We start from the raw sequence: 22,727 nt of genomic DNA on the forward strand, positions 1-22,727 counted from the left end.
TAACCCCGTGGGCAGGGAGATGGGCTGCTAATCACAAGGCATGACTTAAGGCAGGCCCTGCACCCAGACTCTATTGTGCTTAGACAACTGTGGAGGACACTGGGCTCCAAGGGCAAGGAGTCATGAACGCAAGGTATTTCCAGTCACATACATACATGGCACTGCAGCTGTGTTCCCTCTTGGTGCTGGGCTCTGTGCTCATCAAATTAACATTAAATAGCAAAGAAAGACTACTGCTTGAAGTGGTTTCTTCTTTTTTTTACTTTTTACTACACCAAAACTTATTTTTGTTTACAAATAAAATATTTTACACTACATACATTTTCATTTAAGGAATTATGTGAAAGAAATCCTTTTAAAAAAATGATCTCACACAGGATTCATAGTGGGCAGTTGTAGTGAAAGTTATAGAGAAATTAAGGTGATGCAAAACAGACAGCAAAAAAGGAGTTTAGGTAAGGCTAAGTAAAAAACGGAAGTAAAATCAGGGGACAAATATGATCAAACAGAGGACTGAGTTCGGGCGGAGAAAACATTACTTAAAGGCTTAGAAGGGAAAAACTTTCTAGTAGAAAATCAGTTTGTACTTGTCTCCCATGCACCTTAATTTGTAATTACTTCATCAATCTTGGTGCAGGAGTAATTCAGTTTCAAAATTCTGCGCTTTATCTTGACCGCTACAAGTTGGAAAAGCAGAAATGACTTGAAGCCACCTAGCACAACACAGACGCCTCACGCTGAGCTTGTTGGTCTATCCTAGACTTCATGAAGCAGAAAAAAACCCTTAGAGTGAAATCACTCTAAAATAAGTCCTATCTGTTTTCTTTGTTGAGTTGAAATCCCTCACATGCATGATGTTTCTGATTTCAGTGTAAGAATGAAGAAACATTTCCTGTGATAGGGTAAGGTGCAAAAGGATCTCATTGGCCATAAAGGCAATGCCAGGTGTCAAAAGATGAGCGGTTTAACTTGCATTACTTTTTTTTTTTACCTACATCTACATATTTCATTTTCTGAACAATACTTAATTGCCTCAGAGCCAAGGGTTGCCTTTCCTTGCATCTTGGGATCTGTTAGAGGTAGGCGATGTCTTGGGCGTGGATCCAAACTTTGTTGGGCCTTTCAGTCACAAATCACATACCTACAAAACCTGCTTGATCCAGGAGGATACATTCGTGTTTGCTCAAGCTGCTAGGGCATTTTTCATTTACACAATGTAAGAAAATCTGCAGGATTATTAAAAGAAAAAGAAAAAGTTTATATTACTTTTTTTGCCATTAGTACAGAGACTACAATTCAGATGGATGAACAGTGCTTCTTTGGACATTGAGACAGAACTCAAGGGCTCCTTTGGTTCTTTGCCTCTGAGTGACCTTGCTCATGTACCACTGATTCTTCAGAAATGACTCCTGTACAGCAGTTAAAGTCTATAAAGGATAACAAGGCTGGTGTGAGAAACATGTCTATTTTATAATCTGGGGCATGTCGTTCCAAGCTTGGGATTTCTTCTTGGCAAGATCCATCCACGAGGGCCGCTCAGATGCAGAAGGGCTTGCTTGTGGGTGGCGGGGCTTCTCCTCTTTCTCTGCTACCAAAAGTGGCTGAGTTGCTGTAGAGATAAATGAAGAAGTCAGTTAAATGAATCTGCAAGGTACACATTTTCCAACAAACCATATACAGTCAAATTGGATAAAGTGGTTATCTTTAGTTCATTGATACAGCAAAAGACAACAAAATAACTTGAAAATAGAACCTTTGTAATAAAAAGTAATATCAGCGAATCACATTTTTTTCTGGTTAAAAGACAGCTCCCGAGAGCACCACCATTTCTCAAAACTAATAATATGCGTGATGAACCTTTAATTTTGAACTCATTCAGTGATTGTACCCTGTGAAGTACAAGCGATTGTAGTATTGTTGGTGCATGTTGTGTGGGGGTTGTTTCTTTTTTAGGATTCTGTAATAATTCTGACCTTACTTGCATATGGCACACTTCCTTAACTTATAATAAAGCAAAGGCTTTAAAATTCAAAAGCCAATCTGGTTTGACTTCCAAGATACAGCTGGAATCTAGTATGACAGTTAAGATTGCATTTCCAAGACTAAATTGGCAGGCAAGCCACTTATACAGTCGTGAACTATATACCTCCAGATCAGATGTAAGCTGTCACTGCCGACATAATTAAGAGAGGGCTTCTGGGGGTCACTGACAGACTCTCCCCCACCACGCAAGTACAAGTTACGGGGAAAAAGCACTCTGCTCAGTTGGGGTGGCGGGTAGTTGGGGGACCGCCGGGCAGGGAGGCAGGAGGGAAATGAGGGACATTAATAGTTTTATGTTTGTTTTTGTTACTTTTATTAGAAGGCATACATGATGACAAAGTGAAGTGTGTACAACGAAGAGCTTTGCTAAGTTTGTTGAGCGTAGGAATCACTGATCGCATACTGGCACATGCATGTTCCACTGCTAATAGCAGCTGTAGGGAGAAGTCAAGTGTGAAGTGGGCCAAGACGAGGGGAAATGCCTGCATAGTACTACGGCCCATTAATTATACAGGCTGATGTTGCTGAGCCCAGGGTAATTTTGACATGTTGCTGCTTAATTGTCCTCACTTCAGATGATGGGGGGTAGAATAGAAACGGCACTCTCAGTGCTTACCCGGCTCGTGAATGGGATGGGTGACAAACTTAAATGAGGAATAGTACAACAATATCTAAAACGTCAGGCACCTGATTTAGTGTTATTACAGGAGACGCATATGGTTGGGAATAAGAGCATGGCCTTCACAAGGTGGGGTTATAAACTCCTAGTACATGCAGACTATACCTCGGGATCTAGGGGGACATGCAATTCTAGCTAAAAAGAATTTGGCACTTATAGTGAAGCTTACGTGGGCAGATCCGGGGGGCAGATTTGCAGCCCTGGAGGCACAATGGGAGGGGCAGGCACCAAATGTTATTTCACTATATATACCGCCAGCACTGGGCAAGTAGCCATTAGCAGACCTGGGCAAGATATTAACAGATCTGCCGGTAGGCCCGTTAATCCTGGGAGGAGATTATAATAGGACTATGAATGACCTAACGGACAGACACCCGCGAAGGCTAGGGGCGAGACCAAATGTGTTAATGGATGAATTCACCAAAGCCATGGGTCTGACGGATGTGTGGTGTACACTGCAGCCCGATGGTGCCCAATACACATACTTCTCCAATGCACACAAAAGCTCATCCCAAATTGACTACTTTTTAACTCACACAGCTAATATTGGCAATTTCCGTAATCCCCCATGCCCTCCCGAGAGGCATCTCTGATCATTCCCCATTTAGCATGGACTTTACACACTGGGAACAACAACCACGGACCACGATCACCATTAATCCTTGGCATTTAAAAATCCCTGATATTAAAAAGGAATTGGACACGCAGACCATTAACTACTTTAAAGAAAATGTAGGCTCCCTGGATTCGGCATTGACCGTATGGGAAGCATTCAAGGTGGTCCTGAAGGGGCAGGCCCTGTCGCTCCAGGCTATTTTAAGAATAAACACCAACAATTAGTCCAGTTGTAAAGTGAACTCCAGAAATTGGAAATCGACAGCGTAATCATGCCAACTGATGACGTTCTCCACAACCTCACACTTAAACTGGAGGAATACAAAATTAAAATTAGGGAACAGACGATGGCCAAACTCCTTCATACCCAACACAGAGTGTATGAACTGGGGGACAGGGCTGGGAAAACCCTGGCCTGGCTAGAGAAACGCGACCAAAGTGAAAGATGGGTCCCTCTACTTTCCTTACATGATGGCACACCCATCACACATCCTAGGGACATAGCAGAAGCCTTCGCGAACCATCTAGAGCCAATCTATTCCCCCTCCACGACTTATACGGCGGAGGACTCCCGCCAGTTCCTAGCTGATAGTGACATACCAACACTCTGAGGCCGACAAGGACACCCTTGATGAGGACTTGACTGATAAAGAGATTCAAAAGGCCATAGGAAATATCCAATCGGGAAAGGCGATGGGACCTAACGGGACCCCCATTGAATTTTTCAAACTGGTCTCCCCCCAGGTGACACCACACCTACGAGCTATGTATAACAAAAGCTATGAGCAGGGGATTCTGCCAGAAGACCAACGCTTGGCGTCCATAGTTGTAATTTGTAAGCCGAGGAAGCCAGCTGAGAACTGCGGTTCCTACAGGCCGATCTCGTTAATCAATATAGAAGCTAAGATCCCAGCGAAAGTACTTGCCTCACGATTGGTCACAGTCATCTCCTCCTTGGTCCACCCAGACCAATCTGGCTTTATGCCAGGAAGGAGCACGTCACTTAACATTCGGCGCCTTCACAACGTGCTAGCGAGGCGAGAGTACATGGCGGAAGATGCAATAGTGCTGTCTTTGGATGCTTCTATGGCTTTTGACTCTATCGAGTGGCCATACCTATTCGAAGTCTTGAAGATGATGGGTTTTGGCACGAAATTTCTGGGATGGGTGTGATTGCTATATACAGATATAAAGGGTCAAGTGGGAGTTAAGAACTGCACATCTTGTACATTCACGCTAAAAAGGGGCAGTCGACAAGGGTGTCCTCTGTCCCCGCTGATCGTTTCCCTTATGTTGGAACCGTTGGCCGCTTGGGTGCGGATAGATGTAATGGCGAGGGGCTTGAAATGGGCAGAGGATCATGACGACTGAATATCTCTCTATGCAGATGACATCCTGCTTTACCTTGCCTCTCCGTATAGATCTATCCTTGGGGTGTTAAATATCTTTACAAATTTTGAGAAATACTCCGGCTACGCCATTAATTGGAGCAAGTCGGTGTCGTTTGTGCTCCGGGATCCGGTCCCGCGACTTCCTAAGGAATGCAATGTAGAAATAGCCACAGACGGCTTCCGGTATCTGGGAATATAGATCACCTCAAATCCCAGTCTTTTTTATGACTGTAACCTAGCACCATCGCTGGCCAGGTTGCAAGCGGACGTAAAACACTGGAGATCTCTATTTTGTTTTTGGGCAGAGCTGCCCTTTTTTAAATGTCGGCCCTTCCACGTTTTCTTTACATCCTGCAAAATTGCCCACATCGGGTTCCAGATGCCTACTTCTCGGGAGTAGAAAGTGAAGTCCGGACACTGCTATGGGACGGGGGAGCTCCGCTTATTGCAATGAAAAAGTTGACGAAGGGGTGGTATGATGGGGGAATTGCCCTCCCAGACCTTCGGCTTTATTATTGGGCGTCACAATTGGTGGTAATAAATCACTGGCTATATCGTTCCCCTATAGACCCTGCTTATCTATTGGACAGATCTCAAACTGGACGATTGTGATACTTGGGGACACTATACTCAAAAGCTAGTAGACGGCGATATTTTGGGCCCACCTCACACACTATAGCAATTTGGCATCAGGCAAACTCCCGCCTGGGACGGTCGAAAAGAATTACAAAAGCCACACCCCTGTGGTATACACAAAGACTGGGACTCCTGTGTCACCAACCTGGCTTCAATAAGTGGGATATTATAGGGATTTCCACACTCGGGGATTTCATTAAAAAAGGTTCAATCCTCAGGTTCGAGGAGTTGAGGGAAAAATATGACATGGCCCAAGGGGAAATATTCAGATATCTCCAAGTTAGGCATGCCCTTACCACGGCCCTACCGGATCTCACAGACATACCGGAGTCATCACCGTTGGAAGATCGACTGCTCGATGGGCCGCTACATTCAAAAGCCATATCACTAACCTATCAAAAACTCTGCAATAATCTACCCGACACATTCCACAGACTTAGAGAGCGCAATGGCAGGGAGACTTGGGACCCATTGACGATGAGGACAGGCAGGCGGCATTAATGTCCCATAAAGAAGCAGCAATCACCCCCCGCTTCAGACTGATACAACTTCGAATTCTACATAGATCATACATGACGGGAGTCACCTTGGCAAAGATAGGCGCTAGACAAGACGCACTCTGTCTTAGGGGCTGCCAACAACCTGCTACCTTCTATCATATGATTTGGAAATGCCCCGAGTTAAGGCGAATCTGGGGAGCGGGCCACAACACACATCCAGAGTGCCCTGGGGAAAGAAATAATTCTTACACTGCAACTAGGTCTCCTGAACGCATAGGCCCCGACTGACCCTACAGAGGTGGAAAAACAACTGACCACACTAGGTTACACCCTGGTTAAGCGGGAAATTGCAAGAGGTTGGGGGGGGCGATAGAAGCACCTTCTCCCCGGATGTGTATTAAAGAGTTTGATAAGTGCATGACTGCAGAGACAGAAGTCTTCAAGTCACGAGGGTGTCCAAAAAAAGGGGATAGGAACTGGGGTAAATGGAATACATATTGTGGTAATCTATGTATTTCTCCATCGGTGGAACTGGAAATGCATCATGATAGAGATACTGAAATATTGTAATGGTGATTCTCTCCTACGTAGCTGTGATGATGTAGTAAGCAAGTAATTGGAAGATCATATGGAACATGTATGTGATTTTATTGTTAAAACTAATAAAAAGATCAATAAAAAAACAAAAAAACAATTGCATTACAAAACCTCACAACCGAACACAAGTACACCAGAAAAGCTTTTGTAAAAAGAAGGGTATCAGAGAACAGCCCGGCACTCATACTCCCAAATGAAGTCAATACCCACTGACATTGGTTATTATGCAAACATACCAAATACGTTTGGTAAAACTTATAAATGTAAATTCTTTGATTCCATAGTTATTCACACTGCTCTAATGACTTTTTGAGGTCTTTTGACATTATTCACAACCATTTAAAGGCTTCTTGTTCCAAGCGCTTGAAATAGTTAAAAATAAATACATAAGATCCTCAACAAATACCTCTACTGTCAACATATACAGCCAACACATGTTTTGCAGCCACCCACTTCCTCAGGGGTCAAGTCTGTATCCGAGGAGTCCACATCTATCCATCCATTTCTCACAGCAAATCTAAATATTATACAATTTATCGGATACCACATGCAGGGATGCAGAATGCTGCATTCAATCCGTGAGACGCTAAAACCCTTTCTCTTTCTGGTAATTGTTTAACTTCCCGCTAGGTCGAAGATTCATGCCATACCCGTCAACACCATTGTAGGAAAGTAGGATCTGATTTCATGGTCAACCCCACTTTTTGCTGGTGTCATTATGTTTTCCTGACTAGTCTGACTGGGATCCTGCTAATCAAGACCCCAGTCTCTGGGCTTCTTCCCTAAATTGGACATGGTGAGTACTTAGGTACACCCCAGATTGGCTACTGATGTACCCTTGTAAGTCCCTAGTATATGGTACTAAGGTACCCAGGGCATAGGTACACCAGGGGTCCCCCATGGGTTGAAGCATGTATTATGCCACCCATGGGAGACCATTCAAATTGTGACTACAGGCCGGCCATTGCAGCCTGTGTAAGTTGCTGCTAGCACCACTTACAGCAGATATAAATGTCCTTATATCTGAGGTCACTGCACTTAAAACTTATAAGTCACCCCTTAAGCAGGCCTTTCAATCCTAAAGGCAGGGTGCTCAGTTACAAGTGTGAGGGTGCCCCTGCATGAGCAGGACACCCCTACAACCCTCGGAGTCCATTCTCCCTGGTTTTAAGTGCATCAGCCATTACAATATATAGAGGGGCCATGTGTCATTATGCGATGGCTATATCCAAACCCTGTCATGTTTGGCATCAAACATGTTGGAATCATACCCCAACATCGTAAATGGTGTTGGAGGTATGATTCCATGCACTGTAAAGGCTCCACCAGGAGGCCCTCAGTGCTCCTGGTACCAGCCTTCTAGACCCGGAGAGCAAACTAAGGCTGTCGCCCAGAGACCCGATTCTGCCCTCCTGCTGCTGAACCAAGCTCGAGCAGGGGGAAGGCAGGACAATAAGTTTCCTGTCACAGGGAGGTGTGACCACCTCCCAGACAGGACTTAGTGTATTGGGACAGGGTGGGGGCGCTTGCCAGTGCCATTAGACTTCTTTGAAGGGCACAATTGGTGCCCTTCTTGAATACTCCAGTTGAAACCAGTTCAGGGAGCCGTTGGCTCCTGCTCTGGCATGAAACTGGACAAAGGACATGGGGGGTATCCTCCTCATGTCCAGCTCCTCCTCTGGGAGGGACCCCTGAATCGTCCCAACCCTTTCCTTGTGGTACTTAAGGGCTTACCTGTGGGTGGGTCCCTAGATCCATCGTGGACAAGATTCAGATCCGAAACCACTTCATCCTCAACTGTCTGGACACTTTGGACTTAGCTTTGGGAACGGAGACTGCAACTTGGGAGACTCCTGCTGCTCCTCGTCTCGTCATCCTGACAGTCTTCTGTGTTGTCTGTGGCTGTGCTCCATACAGGTTCTTCTACAGGCCTGTGGACCTCCAAGACATCCGAATGAATCTCCCTTGAAGTGAAGGAGTCACTTCCCTACATCTGCAGGCACTGCAACAAAGCTGATCAGTCTGCTTTTCCGTGGTCCTACAGACTTCGAAAGGTTCAGCAACACAGGTGGTACTTCTGCAACTCCCTCAAGGCCTGCCCTGTCTTCACAGCACATTTGAAGCCAGTATCCCTCATTGGAACTACTGAAGCAGTACCCCTGTGCAACGCGTCAACTTGCCAAGGCTTATTGACTCTCTTCACCAGAGATCTTCAGGCTCCAAGATGCTGCAGCCTCAAGCATCTCCTGCAGATAAAATCTTTGTCTGCACCGCAGTATCTGCACCGTGGGCCTCAATCCTTTGGTGAGCTGCTTGAGGTCCTCTTGCGACTCTTGTGCCTTCGACACATGGGTCCTCTTGAGGGTCTTCTTTGGCTCCCGTGCGTGATCTGGGCCTGCTCTGACTTACCTGCTCATGGTGAGTTACTCCCAACACTGCACCTTCTTCGACTACTACTTTGGTTTCCCGTTGCCAAGGCTTGTTGGTGCACCTGCCGGACACTGACCCCCTGGCTCTTGACATCCAACGTGGGACAGCTCATGAAGGGCTCCTGGTCTTCCACAGTGTTGCCTCGTCCACACAGCTGCAACCTCAATGGCACCGTCAACTCTCCTGCAACCCGACATCGGTGGGCATTCGTCTTCCTTGCCTCCTGGTCACTCCTGAGTGGCATAGACTGTCCCCTCTGCTTGCAGGTACTTCTCATCTTGAATCCACCTTTGGGTTCCATCAAACTCTTTCGTCTTTTTCGCCAGCAGCATCTTTTCTAAAATCCTCCATTGTGGTCTATGGCGGTTTCCGACGTTACTTTGCACCTATGCATCCGGCTTCCCTGCTGTGGGTATCCTGGCTGCTGGGGTATCCACGGGTGGGGTGACTCTCCATCCTTCCATCTTCCACAGGGTGTATTCAAGACCCACTGGGAAGGGTCCTCTTTCTTTAAAACTGCAAACACGACTTACCCATTGACTTGTATTGAGCACACGGTCGTGTTCCCACTCTGCACACGGCCTCTGTGGGGTTCCTAGATACTTACTTTGAGTGGTTCCTTGGGTCCCCGACTCTTCTACATATTCTGGGTCCAGTCTCGACTTTAGTCATGGTTCGCATTCCACTATTTTAGTATATGGTTTGGTCTCCCCCCGCGTAGGAGATATTGCAATGTGTTAGTGAGTCTTTATAATAAATACCTATTTTTATAACTACACTGTGTGGTTCTTTTTCACTTAAACTATACCATAAGATTAAGTACTGGTAAAACAAGCAGCTTTACACTCCTTCTGGACTAAGCCTAAAGGCTGCTTTCCACAGCTACTACTTAGAGAGCTTTCTAGGGTTGTCTAAGACAACTAAAATAACCATATGGATCATCTTGATTAGTGCAGGGTTCTACACTTACGTAAATGAGCACCTTATACTAAGTCGACCTCCTACAACCATTTTATGGGTTTAGGCAGGATAGGCTCAGGTGCAGTTAGCTCAAAGGTGTACACTGTTTTAAGTAGGTCCGACAGTTTATCGTTCCTTTATAATCAGACAACAGTCTCAAGCAGGTGTGGCAGTTTGGCCCGCACACTTTTTGTTTGTCTGCTGGAGAAGGCTAAGCCCCTGTGATCTATCTGCAAGTTGCTCTCGGCAGTGCAGCAGATATGGATGTACCCTCCCACTTTTGCAGTGTGGATTCTGTTACAGGCCTTAGTGGAATCTTTTCAGACAATGTAGCACAATGCATTTGGGGAGGTGGGTGTTCTTGTCAGCGCCCTGCTCAGCAGCAAAGGTCCTCTTGGTCGGGTGCAGGCAGGCGTTGAGCAGAGGTAGTTGTGGCCTACAAGGAGAACCTACTTGTGGTGATATCTTCAGATAGTGGCAGGCCGTGGGCAGACCCGAATCGGCGGTGATGCAATCCTTTGCTTGTCGTTAGCAGAAGCAGCCACAGATGATCTAACCTGTGCCCGACTGCAAGTTGACATCTTTCTGGCACAGACTTGGTGTAGCTTTCTTCATGAACCGTGCAGATATGCTAGAGAGACCTTTTCGGAACAAAGGCACACTTTCTGGGGTCAATGAATTTCTATGGGGTTCCTCTTGATGGGAACATCTTGGCCTCTCCTACTGGACAGTTTCTCTTTCTGCAGGGCCAGATACACTCCATCCCTCTCTCAGCAGGCAAGCAGGCTTTTAGGATATTTAGGTAGACGCTCAGCTCCTCCAGCATAAAGTGTTGACTTCAGGTGATGGCCCCTTACCTCTGGGACACTAGTTATCAGGAAGACACTAGCCCTGGTTACACAGATGCTCTTTTAGTTCTCTGCAGAGAGATTTCTTCCTTGCTCAATAAGAACGTGGGACCAGACCAAGTGAGTTGATGTGGATCATTCCACTGTTATACATATTTTGTAGACAGGGATGTGGATCCTCTGTATCAAGAAATGGTTTGTGTGGGTTCTCTTTCAATTGTCCTTCTTAGGCTACTCTCCAGACATAGGTTTTGTGCAAAGTGATACTTTTCACAACAGGTAGCACCCACAACATGAACAATGAAGTGTGAGTTTTCTGTATCTGGCTGTAATCAGGATTCCTAAAGAAGAAATCAGAGACAGGCAACAGGACAGGCATGGCCTAGAAACTTTCTTACCTTAAAACAACAGAACTGCAGCCCTACTCCTTATCCCTACCATTAACTAAATGGCAGTGCTAAGGAAGAACTAATTAGTAGCTAGTTGCTAACAGTCTTCATGGAATTTATAAACATTGCCCTGTTTCCATCTTCCTCACTTCAGTGTCTGGGTCCCCACCCTTCAGTCCCGGGAATGCAGGCAACAGACTTCCACATATTGGGCGCGGGAGGTTAGGAGGCTATACTTATCCCCCGTCTTGTGCCATGCTACAGTCAGGGGCATCCAAAATTGACACAAATCCCACTGGAATTAGTACTCTGATTCGCACAGAATCCTACTACGGGTGTACATGCATATGCACTTGACATGCAGATAGAAAGTCAGGCAAAGTTCTGGGTTTCAGATAACAGTGGAACTTCACGCAAGAGGGGTCAATAGGCCACACTTTGCTTTTACTGATACATATGAAAAGGTCTTAGCACACAAAAGGTTCACAAAACCTGGGACGCTGCCACCACTGTTTAATATGCAGCACCCATGACAGGGGCAGCAGCCTACTGTCTACAATTATATTGGTGCGCCCTTCAAGGTCACAGGATGGGTCCTGGACCTCGCATCATCATGGAGAGGCCTAGGACTCTGTGCACATGCTAGATTAGCGTGATGCCTGTGCTAATAATACCCGAATACCAGTTTCCCAGGCAGGCAACATACCAGTTTGCCATGTAGGAGATATTCCGTTTCCAACACCCATTTTGTCATTTGCATTTTCCACGAGAATAGAAAACAACCCTATTCAACCAGCATTCAGATATTTTAGATTTGGAGGGAAATGACTCTGAACCATTGGTTATGTTTTGCTAATGTACTCAAAATGCCAATGCTCAGGTTCAGCTTTAGGCTAAAATATGCACAGTATGGTGAACAGTTCACTCCTAGTGAGCACAGCCTCCAGTATCGCACTTCTTTAAATAGTATTCCTTACCAGAGACGGGATGGGACACTGTGTGCGCTCTCGGACGGGTTTCTTTTAGCTCATTTCTGCCTTCTTGGGGTTCCTCAGAAGATGTTTTAGATGTTGAAAATGATGTTTTATTCGTGTTGGTTTCTGCTGGCAGTTTCGAGGCAACCTAGTTCCAATGGAGAATGTTAGAAATGCATGCATTATTGTAATATCACAAAATTAAAACACACAAGAAACAAATGAAGACACAGACTACTTCAGGGCAGGGGGGTCTTAATCACTGAACCAATGCCAACATTAGTATCTCAGTATTACATTATTTACATTAGTGGTAGGTTATGCAACGCATTTGCAATGTACTGCTCTAACAATGCACTAGAAGGTTGGGACAAGAACATCATTTCCTAATGAAAATTATGAATTCATTAAGATGAGACAATTTCATTAAAATAAAGTCTGAATGCAGCTCAGCCACACTACATTATCTCATGTTAAAGATGGAATGGTGCACTTGGAGAAGTGGAATTTGGTACCTCAAAATAATTTTTTTAAGTGTTGGAAAGAGCAGGCCTGATTGAGAGAGAAACAATTTCGAACCTCGATCGTGGTTAAGGATTACCTTCAAGGATTTACTATCCAGAAAAAGATGGTTTCCAAGCACTGTTTATAATAAATAGTATTGGGGTTTAGAATTTGGCTGGTAGAATTTCGGTCTGCCAGTGCGCTAGTATAATGTCCTTCACCACATTAGCAGTGGAAACTCCAATGCAGTTAGATTCCTCTACCATGGCAGTGGAGGTTTTCCTTCATCTATGTGATTGGCTCTGCCAAGGGAAAAGGAAATTTAGGAGCGGAAACCTCTGGTGTAAATTCCACCACTGCTTATGTTGCATGGTGGAATTTCCACTATCTGTACTTGGTACTGAAAATGTCTCTCCAAAGTGTTAACAATTTATAAGTACCCAAAAGTCTAGTCTCCCGACACCCTGAAGGGTATTTCCCCTGCATATTCAGGAGATAATACATTCCTGACGGTATGACATCCTTCCTACTGCAGTCTTTCGTGGATCTGACTGCCAAAAATACTGGGCATATACCAGCATCTCCATTACACATCTTTGGTTGAGTAAGCCTAACATAATGGCAGATGCACTGCCGGCTGAGAAAATCTCTCTGCTGGTGGGATGTCTGCTTTGAGGGAAATCTAAGTTAGGTAGCTAGATATGATATTTTTTTCCTAGCAGAACCTCTGTTACTGCCCGCCTCTGAATCAAGTCCATGAGACTGACGAGGAGTGGGTACTATAATGAAAGTAATGACTTGCCTATGAAAATTTCACAAGATGGCTAGAAACCGCTTTGTAGACCAACAATTATGATATTTTTGGTCTCTAATTTGTACCAGATACAGTTTTGCCATCTTCAGATCATAATACATCCTCTAGATTAAATGGAATGTTTAGAAACGAAGGTTGGAAAAAATGCCCCAGTGGAAGAGGGGATTCGTATTGTTTGAATACATCTTAGCAATGTAGAAGTTTTCGACGGACGTTTTTGCATGTGTGTCCCATGTTTTAAGGCAGGAGATTAGTAATTATAGAAGGACTATATTTCTGGGGCGAATGTGGCGTCTCCAATGATGAATTATTAAGCGTTCACATTTATGCTGATTGTAAGACGTGGTTTTGTCAAATAGATTTTAATAACTGCAAGTTAACCAGAGAAAGATTATAAATGGTAAAAAAAGGGGTCTTCGATGTCATTGGTAATTATGCTAGTCCTAGTTCAGTTTCTCAGATTGCTCTTCACTTCACTATGCAAGCAAACGATGAGAAAAAAGGCCTTTATCCCCTTACATACTTCACCACTGCCATTTGAAGAAAACCGTGCTGATTCTGAAAGTTAATATAGTGTAAATCAGTACAATTTATTTTAGCTAGTCCAATAAAACAATCCCAACTTGGAGAATGTGCCATTGTTTGCTTTTCTTCACACATAAATGTTAACTCAGGACAAATCGATTGCTGGTTTCTGCAGCAGGCAATCACCGCTCTGCCTTATTGAAGAAAAGGTTACAATGGTTTGCCTCTGCGGTTTGTGTTTATTTTATGTGCAAATTCCTGCATAAAAATGCACCAACCTGCACTGAGATCTACGTACACACAGAACAGTGTCCCCTTGGAGAGCAACAACAAACCATGACTCACTTTTACGATTGGGAAAGGGGTAGCGAGGTTAGGGTACGAGATGGCAAGCAATGGATCTATTCTGAATGGCAATGATACTCTGTCATTCATGGAATGCTCTCTTCTCATTTTCTTGCAATGCCTTGTCCAGCTTTGTAAGTAGAGAGTCCAGGTTCCTAATTCTCAAAATACAAATAGTATTGGCAAAGCCAATACATTGGGCTATTTTGTGAGGGGAAAGTGCTAAACCTGCCACCATGATACCAGGGCCAGCAATGTAAGAGGGTTCCGTCCTAGCAAGGAGTCTAGGAGCAGGTATGGCATTGCAAGAAATCAAACAGTATATTACGGTGTGTTTTAGCAGAGTGATGAGATGGTTCCTGGTAACTGGGACACCATTTTCCAGGTCTGACGTTTCAATTGTCCACAATGCATGCGCTTCGCATTGAGTTAGTCTGCGCGACCAATACACCCACAGAGTCGATCGATCTATAAGTCTTTGTTGCAACCACCCCTCTCACTTGGCATGTGGCACAACCATCATGCGAGTATTTCCCCGCACGGAAGGGTTTTGACACCAGGGATATGTATCACACCCCCTGGATTTGTTGCTGACCACTACAGCTTGCCTTTTTTGTCTCCCTATTCCTTCTTTGTTCCCCTCCCTCTCCTTTTAGGTTCGCGCTTAGGGACTCGAATACAACGGGACCCCCTAACTATGGATACATAGGATACGTATTGACCTATATCTATTATTTTTGTTTTCATTTTTCTTTTGGTCCTGACGAAGCGCTACGGATCCGTTAGGGACCGTTGGGAAGCGCGAAACATGTTGACCACCCACCACACGTTCTCACTCTCACTCTAACTTCACTATATACGGGTCGAGAGTAACAGAACTACCTACCTTTCCCCCTACTTTTCCTGAGTACTATTCAGGCATCACTCCCCGTTAGATTTTAACCAGACCCATAGGACTCATTAATAAACTACTTGGGGTTCCTATAGGTCTTTTTAGCCTCACCACATCACCCACCATCCCCACACACCCGCACGCACAACTACGGCTACTCCAATCAAAAGATCTCCGAAAGAGAGCCCTCTTGAAGGGCCCGTGAGGGACTGCAGCGCCACCCCCACGAGGAGCAACGCCCGATGATGATGCTTTGCACCCGCAAGGGTGTGTGAGGGCACTTGGAAAACCACCTAGGAGTACCTGGCCTACACCAGAGACATCACCACGAACCTTACCTACCACCACTATCTTCCCAACCCCTCAGGCAGCTCACCACTCTGGTACTGCCAATCATAGGAACTGATACCATTTTGTGTAGTAAGCTATCTTAGGAGCGCTGGTACAGGACCTTCTTCTTAACTCTTGCTCCTGGTCCCCCTCTTAGTGTGATAACGATTTTGGCACGGCAGTTTGCCGTGGGACCTTCTTTCCCCTATACTCCTTTTCTGCCCCACCTTCCGCCTCCCTTCCACACAAGATTGACTTTACCTATCACTCTCCACCATGGAAGACCCCGGTCTCTGTTTCGACGACGAAACAGTAGCAGAAATTTTGAGGGCACCCTCCTTACTAGCAGAAGATGGTAATCTCCCATCAGGGAGTAGAGACGACGATTGGAAATCTCTCCAAACCTTGAGAAGACTACAGATTAAGACCGCCCTGCACGGTACCATCATGACTGAGTATCTCAGAGCAAACATCGCTCCCAACGGTCTCCTTATCTCTCTGGCACCAAGAATCTTTTTAGAAGATCTCACCTTTAGACGAGAATGGTCTCGCATCTCATGGAAGTGCACCAGAGACTGGCTGGTACTTATTATTAATACAGCCAAACGCCTATCAGACGAACTTCTGATTCAGATTACTCTCTCTGAAAATAGACTAAAGACAGGCATTTCTATCACGACCTTTAAGTCTCGCCTGTCTGAGATCAACCAAGAGATGAACGAACATAAGGAATATCTGACGAAACAGAAAATTAACCAACTTCAAAAGGACGTGAAACGATTTGATAAGGAGAAGGTTTACCCGTACACTAAGGAAGACTATGTCTTTCAAACCACCGAAACATCGGACGATGCCAGTAGCATTTATTCATCAGGATCTAATTCCTCTAATAGCAATTCAAGCTATGAGAACAGGAAACCCAGGTACCGTGGAGGCTACCGGAATACATCACAACCTCCTCCACTATTCCAAGGCTTCCCGGGTGTCCCATATCAACCACCCGTATACCAAGGACCCTGGCTGGGCCCCCAACCTGTGTGGAACCCCCACCTAGGTCCTAACCCTCTAATGCCTCAGTACCACCAATTCGAGAACCCACCTTTTCTAAACAGAGGGAGGGGCAGAGGAAGAGGCAGAAGAAGAACAGGACCAAGGAACGTACATTGGAAAGACCAAGAACAGATGACCCTGAGGAGCAGGACACCCAAACCCTCGTAGTCAACCTGTCTACCAGAATTCTGACGATGGACGAACAAAGAATCTTGGATAAGGGCCTTGGTTTCGTTCCCACCCCAAGAGAAGACGACTTTAGACTTCACCAGGAACTCCACCAGTTCTTCAGAAAGATCCGACTGAGAGCTTTCTTTGAAGGGAAACCGGAAACTCCCACGATAGGGACTGGACTCAAGAACAAATCGAAGTTCACCCCCACATCGGCCATGACACCTAATGAGGTTCTCACCTTCGAGCAAGCGGTCCTGAAAGATGTCGCCGACGCGACCCCCAACCATCATTTTGACAACCTCTCGAAAAGAGAACGACTCACCCTTACCGAATTCACAGACGACCAGTCCATTATTCTTAAACCTGCTGATAAGGGTGGAGCAATCGTCATCCTGGACAAGGATGTCTATGAAGCAGAATGCGAACGCCAGCTCGCCGACATACAATATTACCAACCAATCAACGTGGACCCTACGAAACGTTTGATGACCAGAATACAGAACATCACTACTGAAGCCGAAGCTGAAGACTGGATTTCACATGATGAAGGTGCATTTCTCAATCAAACTAATCCACGTACACCATTCTTCTACTGTCTCCCCAAAATCCACAAGGGTATCAACCCCCCCCCGGGCCGCCCCATAGTGTCTGGGATTAACTCTGTATTAGAACCACTGAGTAAATTCTGTGATTTCTTCTTACGACCACTCGTAGAAAGAACCCCTACCTACCTGAAAGACACCATGGAAGTACTCAATCTGATACACCAGTTCAGCTCCCCTGACACGATCGACCTTTTGGTGACCCTAGATGTAGTTGCACTATACACCAATATACCCCAGGACGACACTCTGATGGTCCTGGAAGATGCGCTACACTCTCTGGATCCATGGCCATATATCACTCCCATACCGTTTATCTGCGAATGTGCCCAACTCGCGCTCAAAGAAAACTTTTTCGAGTTTAACAACAAACTTTACCATCAAATACAGGGCACATGCATGGGGAGTACTTTTGCGCCGAGCCTGGCCTGTCTATACATGGCCAAACTGGAAGAAGACAAAATCCAAAATCCTACCAACCCCTTCCAAAACAATATCCTTCTATGGCGGCGCTACATTGATGACATCCTTGTCTTCTGGAGAGGGAGTACAGATGAATGTGTTGCTTTCTTCGCATGGATGAATACCATCAATCCTTTCCTCAAATTCACAGGTACCCACTCTCATGAGTCGATTCCCTTCCTGGATCTCTCTATATCCTTGAAAGATGGCTGCTTACTAACTACGAACTACAGGAAACCATCTGATAGGAATAGCCTCCTACTCTATCAGAGCCACCACCCGAAAGCATTGAGGGACAACCTCCCTGTAGGTCAGTTTCTCAGATTGAGAAGGAACTGTAACACCCTCAATGAGTTCGAAGCACAAGCAGCCATCCTGGAAAAGAATCTCATGACAAGGAAGTATCCCACCAGCATCATTAAAACAGCTCACAAAAGGGCCAGGAATAACAACCGTGATGCACTGCTAGAAACAAAGACTAAATCAGAGAACCTGGCACTGACCTGCGTGACATCTTTCACCCTCTCTCTAACAACATCCAGAGGATAGTGAAACGTCATTGGAAAATACTTAAAACTGGTTCCTTTGACCCCGGTCCCTGCCCCCTCTTTTCGTTCAAACGTACTCAGAACTTAAGAGACATCTTGGTGCATACTCGCCCCAGAACGAACTCTAAACCACGAGAAACTCTGTGGGCACTACCCCCGGTTGTAGGCCATTTCCCATGTGGCTCCTGTACTGTCTGCCCCCAGACCAAACCTGTGAAAGAGTTGGACCTAGGCCTTTCTAGACCTTGGCAATTAAGACGCCACACCAACTGCAACACCAAGAACTGCATCTATCTGATTTCTTGCCCGTGCGGACTCCGATACATAGGCATGACAACTAGACCTGTCAAAACCCGCATCGGAGAACACAAAAGCACAATACGGTGCAAGAAAACACAGACCAGACTGCAGAATCATTTCCTGGAACACAACCACTCCCCTGACAGTCTCAAATGGACTGTGATTGACCACAATCCTTCATGGACACCAACCAACCTGTTCAAAACAGAACAACGCTGGGTCTTTAGACTCCGCACTGATGTCACAGGTCTCAACGACGACATCCCATGGAGTTCCCTCAATCCATAACATCGGCCATCATAGCCCTATTCTGCCATCCTCTGCAGGCCCGACATCTTCATGCTCTGACAGTAGCCCTGACCCCATGCTCTATTCCCACACCATTTCTACGGCTTTCTGACCATGTGCATATAGATTATTGCAGTTTTTATGAGTGGACACATGAGAGGGTTTATGTGTTATTACCGGTACCCACCGGACCTTCACCCTTTAAGCTTCTATCTCCAGACCTATACTACGGGTCTCCTCCCACTTGTAATTAGAACTACAGCTTCAAAAAATGTGTGGACACATGAGAGGTTCGGTGTGCAGACACCTGTAGCCTTCGGACCCTCACTAAAGAATTGTCACCACCTACAACATTGAATGTCAGATTATGAGTACCTTTCTGATCAATCACATTCATCTACGACCACACCTATGTGCAACCAAACACAACTAGTCATTCTACTGACACATTAACTTGTACAGTATCTTGGACCCACAATGGCCGACGCTCCCTTCCCACAAATTAATGGGTGATTAGTACCTCACTTTACTGCCTGACATTGTGGGACCACCACACGGGCGCAGTACGGATGCACCACCTGTGTACACCCCCTCACGTGTCATCTCAGATCTTTGACATAGAGATACCTATACGATGACACGCGTACATCAGGGACGGACCCTACTATACTATACCCGCCACCCATAACCCCTGTACCTTAATGAAGACCACCCCATCTTCTAAACCATATACACACTTTGGTATTCCTTAGACCCGTTTCAAGATGGCCGACGTTCCAACCACAGAGGTTAGGGGGATTACCAGTCTACCATCTCACTGCGATATCACGAGACATCTCTATTTGGGTCTAGTCTCTACGTACAACTGTCGATACACCCTCATGTGTCCTATTCTGAATATTCCTCGGTACGGTTACTCCTACACCATTATACCCCTGACTTACTTTATTTACCTTTTGTCGAGTGTGGGACCATTCCAACATGGCCGCCACACAGAGCTATGTGGAAAGACAGTCCTCCTACTGTTTCTCCGACACACCCAGCTGTTCCGGGTTGAGTGCCCAATCATCGCTGCTCCGGGTCTAGTATCCAATTAACTTTGGACATAAATTGTGCCTCCAAACTTAGTCGACTACCGGCGATCCTGGAGGCACGTAGGTGTTCAGAGAAGAATTCCCGGGGCTTAAGTAAGTACCTGACTTCAGCTACCGTACTGAGCTCTGTTTGTACTATCATTACCTTGCTCAGTCAGCCACAGGGCTCTTTTAAACTAATATGTTTCCTCTCTCCCTCTTCCCCCTCCCACCTTCCCCGCAGTGTTATTGCTAATCCTACGCTGGTTGTCCTCCCTTTTTTTAGCTGGCGCCCCGCGCCCCAGTTGATCTTTATCCGGTATAGCCTGGACCCTAATTCCTTTGGGTAGGTCTACCAGCGTTACTACTCACGCCAGCTTGCCGCCCCCCCACCACGTAGAATAGTCTCGTGCACTGGTAACTGCTGAGTCATCTCACCGGCTCTTATATCCTATCGCACATGTTTAGACATCTAGACTTGTCGTTATGAAGCCGCCTCACTTGACACATATCGACCGTCAGACACCGGTTCAACCACAGCAGTCATGACCCCCACCTAACTCCGCACGACTCACTATGCACTATGGGAGACCACGAGGGATGTCGGCAACAAGTAGTTCCATTGGTCACCAGTCGATTATTAGACACCAGCACAACATGCTCAGTTATGCCTCCCTCTATGACCATGCATGAACTCAGCACTGTGGATTTGTCCACAATGCATGCGCTTCGCATTGAGTTAGTCTGCGCGACCAATACACCCACAGAGTCGATAGATCTATAAGTCTTTCTTGCACCCACCCCTCTCCCTTGGCATGTGGCACAACCATCATGCGAGTATTTCCCCGCACGGAAGGGTTTTGACACCAGGGATATGTATCACACCCCCTGGATTTGTTGCTGACCACTACAGCTTGCCTTTTTTGTCTCCCTATTCCTTCTTTGTTCCCCTCCCTCTCCTTTTAGGTTCGCGCTTAGGGACTCGAATACAACGGGACCCCCTAACTATGGATACATAGGATACGTATTGACCTATATCTATTATTTTTGTTTTCATTTTTCTTTTGGTCCTGACGAAGCGCTACGGATCCGTTAGGGACCGTTGGGAAGCGCGAAACATGTTGACCACCCACCACACGTTCTCACTCTCACTCTAACTTCACTATATACGGGTCGAGAGTAACAGAACTACCTACCTTTCCCCCTACTTTTCCTGAGTACTATTCAGGCATCACTCCCCGTTAGATTTTAACCAGACCCATAGGACTCATTAATAAACTACTTGGGGTTCCTATAGGTCTTTTTAGCCTCACCACATCACCCACCATCCCCACACACCCGCACGCACAACTACGGCTACTCCAATCAAAAGATCTCCGAAAGAGAGCCCTCTTGAAGGGCCCGTGAGGGACTGCAGCGCCACCCCCACGAGGAGCAACGCCCGATGATGATGCTTTGCACCCGCAAGGGTGTGTGAGGGCACTTGGAAAACCACCTAGGAGTACCTGGCCTACACCAGAGACATCACCACGAACCTTACCTACCACCACTATCTTCCCAACCCCTCAGGCAGCTCACCACTCTGGTACTGCCAATCATAGGAACTGATACCATTTTGTGTAGTAAGCTATCTTAGGAGCGCTGGTACAGGACCTTCTTCTTAACTCTTGCTCCTGGTCCCCCTCTTAGTGTGATAACGATTTTGGCACGGCAGTTTGCCGTGGGACCTTCTTTCCCCTATACTCCTTTTCTGCCCCACCTTCCGCCTCCCTTCCACACAAGATTGACTTTACCTATCACTCTCCACCATGGAAGACCCCGGTCTCTGTTTCGACGACGAAACAGTAGCAGAAATTTTGAGGGCACCCTCCTTACTAGCAGAAGATGGTAATCTCCCATCAGGGAGTAGAGACGACGATTGGAAATCTCTCCAAACCTTGAGAAGACTACAGATTAAGACCGCCCTGCACGGTACCATCATGACTGAGTATCTCAGAGCAAACATCGCTCCCAACGGTCTCCTTATCTCTCTGGCACCAAGAATCTTTTTAGAAGATCTCACCTTTAGACGAGAATGGTCTCGCATCTCATGGAAGTGCACCAGAGACTGGCTGGTACTTATTATTAATACAGCCAAACGCCTATCAGACGAACTTCTGATTCAGATTACTCTCTCTGAAAATAGACTAAAGACAGGCATTTCTATCACGACCTTTAAGTCTCGCCTGTCTGAGATCAACCAAGAGATGAACGAACATAAGGAATATCTGACGAAACAGAAAATTAACCAACTTCAAAAGGACGTGAAACGATTTGATAAGGAGAAGGTTTACCCGTACACTAAGGAAGACTATGTCTTTCAAACCACCGAAACATCGGACGATGCCAGTAGCATTTATTCATCAGGATCTAATTCCTCTAATAGCAATTCAAGCTATGAGAACAGGAAACCCAGGTACCGTGGAGGCTACCGGAATACATCACAACCTCCTCCACTATTCCAAGGCTTCCCGGGTGTCCCATATCAACCACCCGTATACCAAGGACCCTGGCTGGGCCCCCAACCTGTGTGGAACCCCCACCTAGGTCCTAACCCTCTAATGCCTCAGTACCACCAATTCGAGAACCCACCTTTTCTAAACAGAGGGAGGGGCAGAGGAAGAGGCAGAAGAAGAACAGGACCAAGGAACGTACATTGGAAAGACCAAGAACAGATGACCCTGAGGAGCAGGACACCCAAACCCTCGTAGTCAACCTG

At 46.0% G+C, this 22,727-nt stretch overlaps 1 protein-coding gene across 10 annotated transcripts in view; it reads right to left on the reverse strand.

Moving 5' to 3' along the window:
* Positions 1–243: 243 nt before the first annotated feature.
* The window catches only part of CRACDL (CRACD like), a 494,556-nt gene continuing 472,072 nt past the window's right edge, over positions 244–22,727 (reverse strand). For all 10 annotated transcript variants that reach the window (XM_085622830.1, XM_085622825.1, XM_085622824.1 and 7 more), the window contains 2 exons: positions 12,066–12,210; positions 244–1,609 (listed from right to left, as the gene is read on the reverse strand). In XM_085622830.1, coding sequence (XP_085478956.1) covers positions 1,464–1,609; positions 12,066–12,210 — 291 coding nt within the window. In that variant the 3' untranslated portion in view covers positions 244–1,463. The remainder of the gene's footprint in view (positions 1,610–12,065; positions 12,211–22,727) is intronic.

Source organism: Triturus cristatus, chromosome 8 (assembly GCF_964204655.1).
Source record: "Triturus cristatus chromosome 8, aTriCri1.1, whole genome shotgun sequence".
In the NCBI taxonomy this organism is placed as follows: Eukaryota; Metazoa; Chordata; class Amphibia; order Caudata; family Salamandridae; genus Triturus; species Triturus cristatus.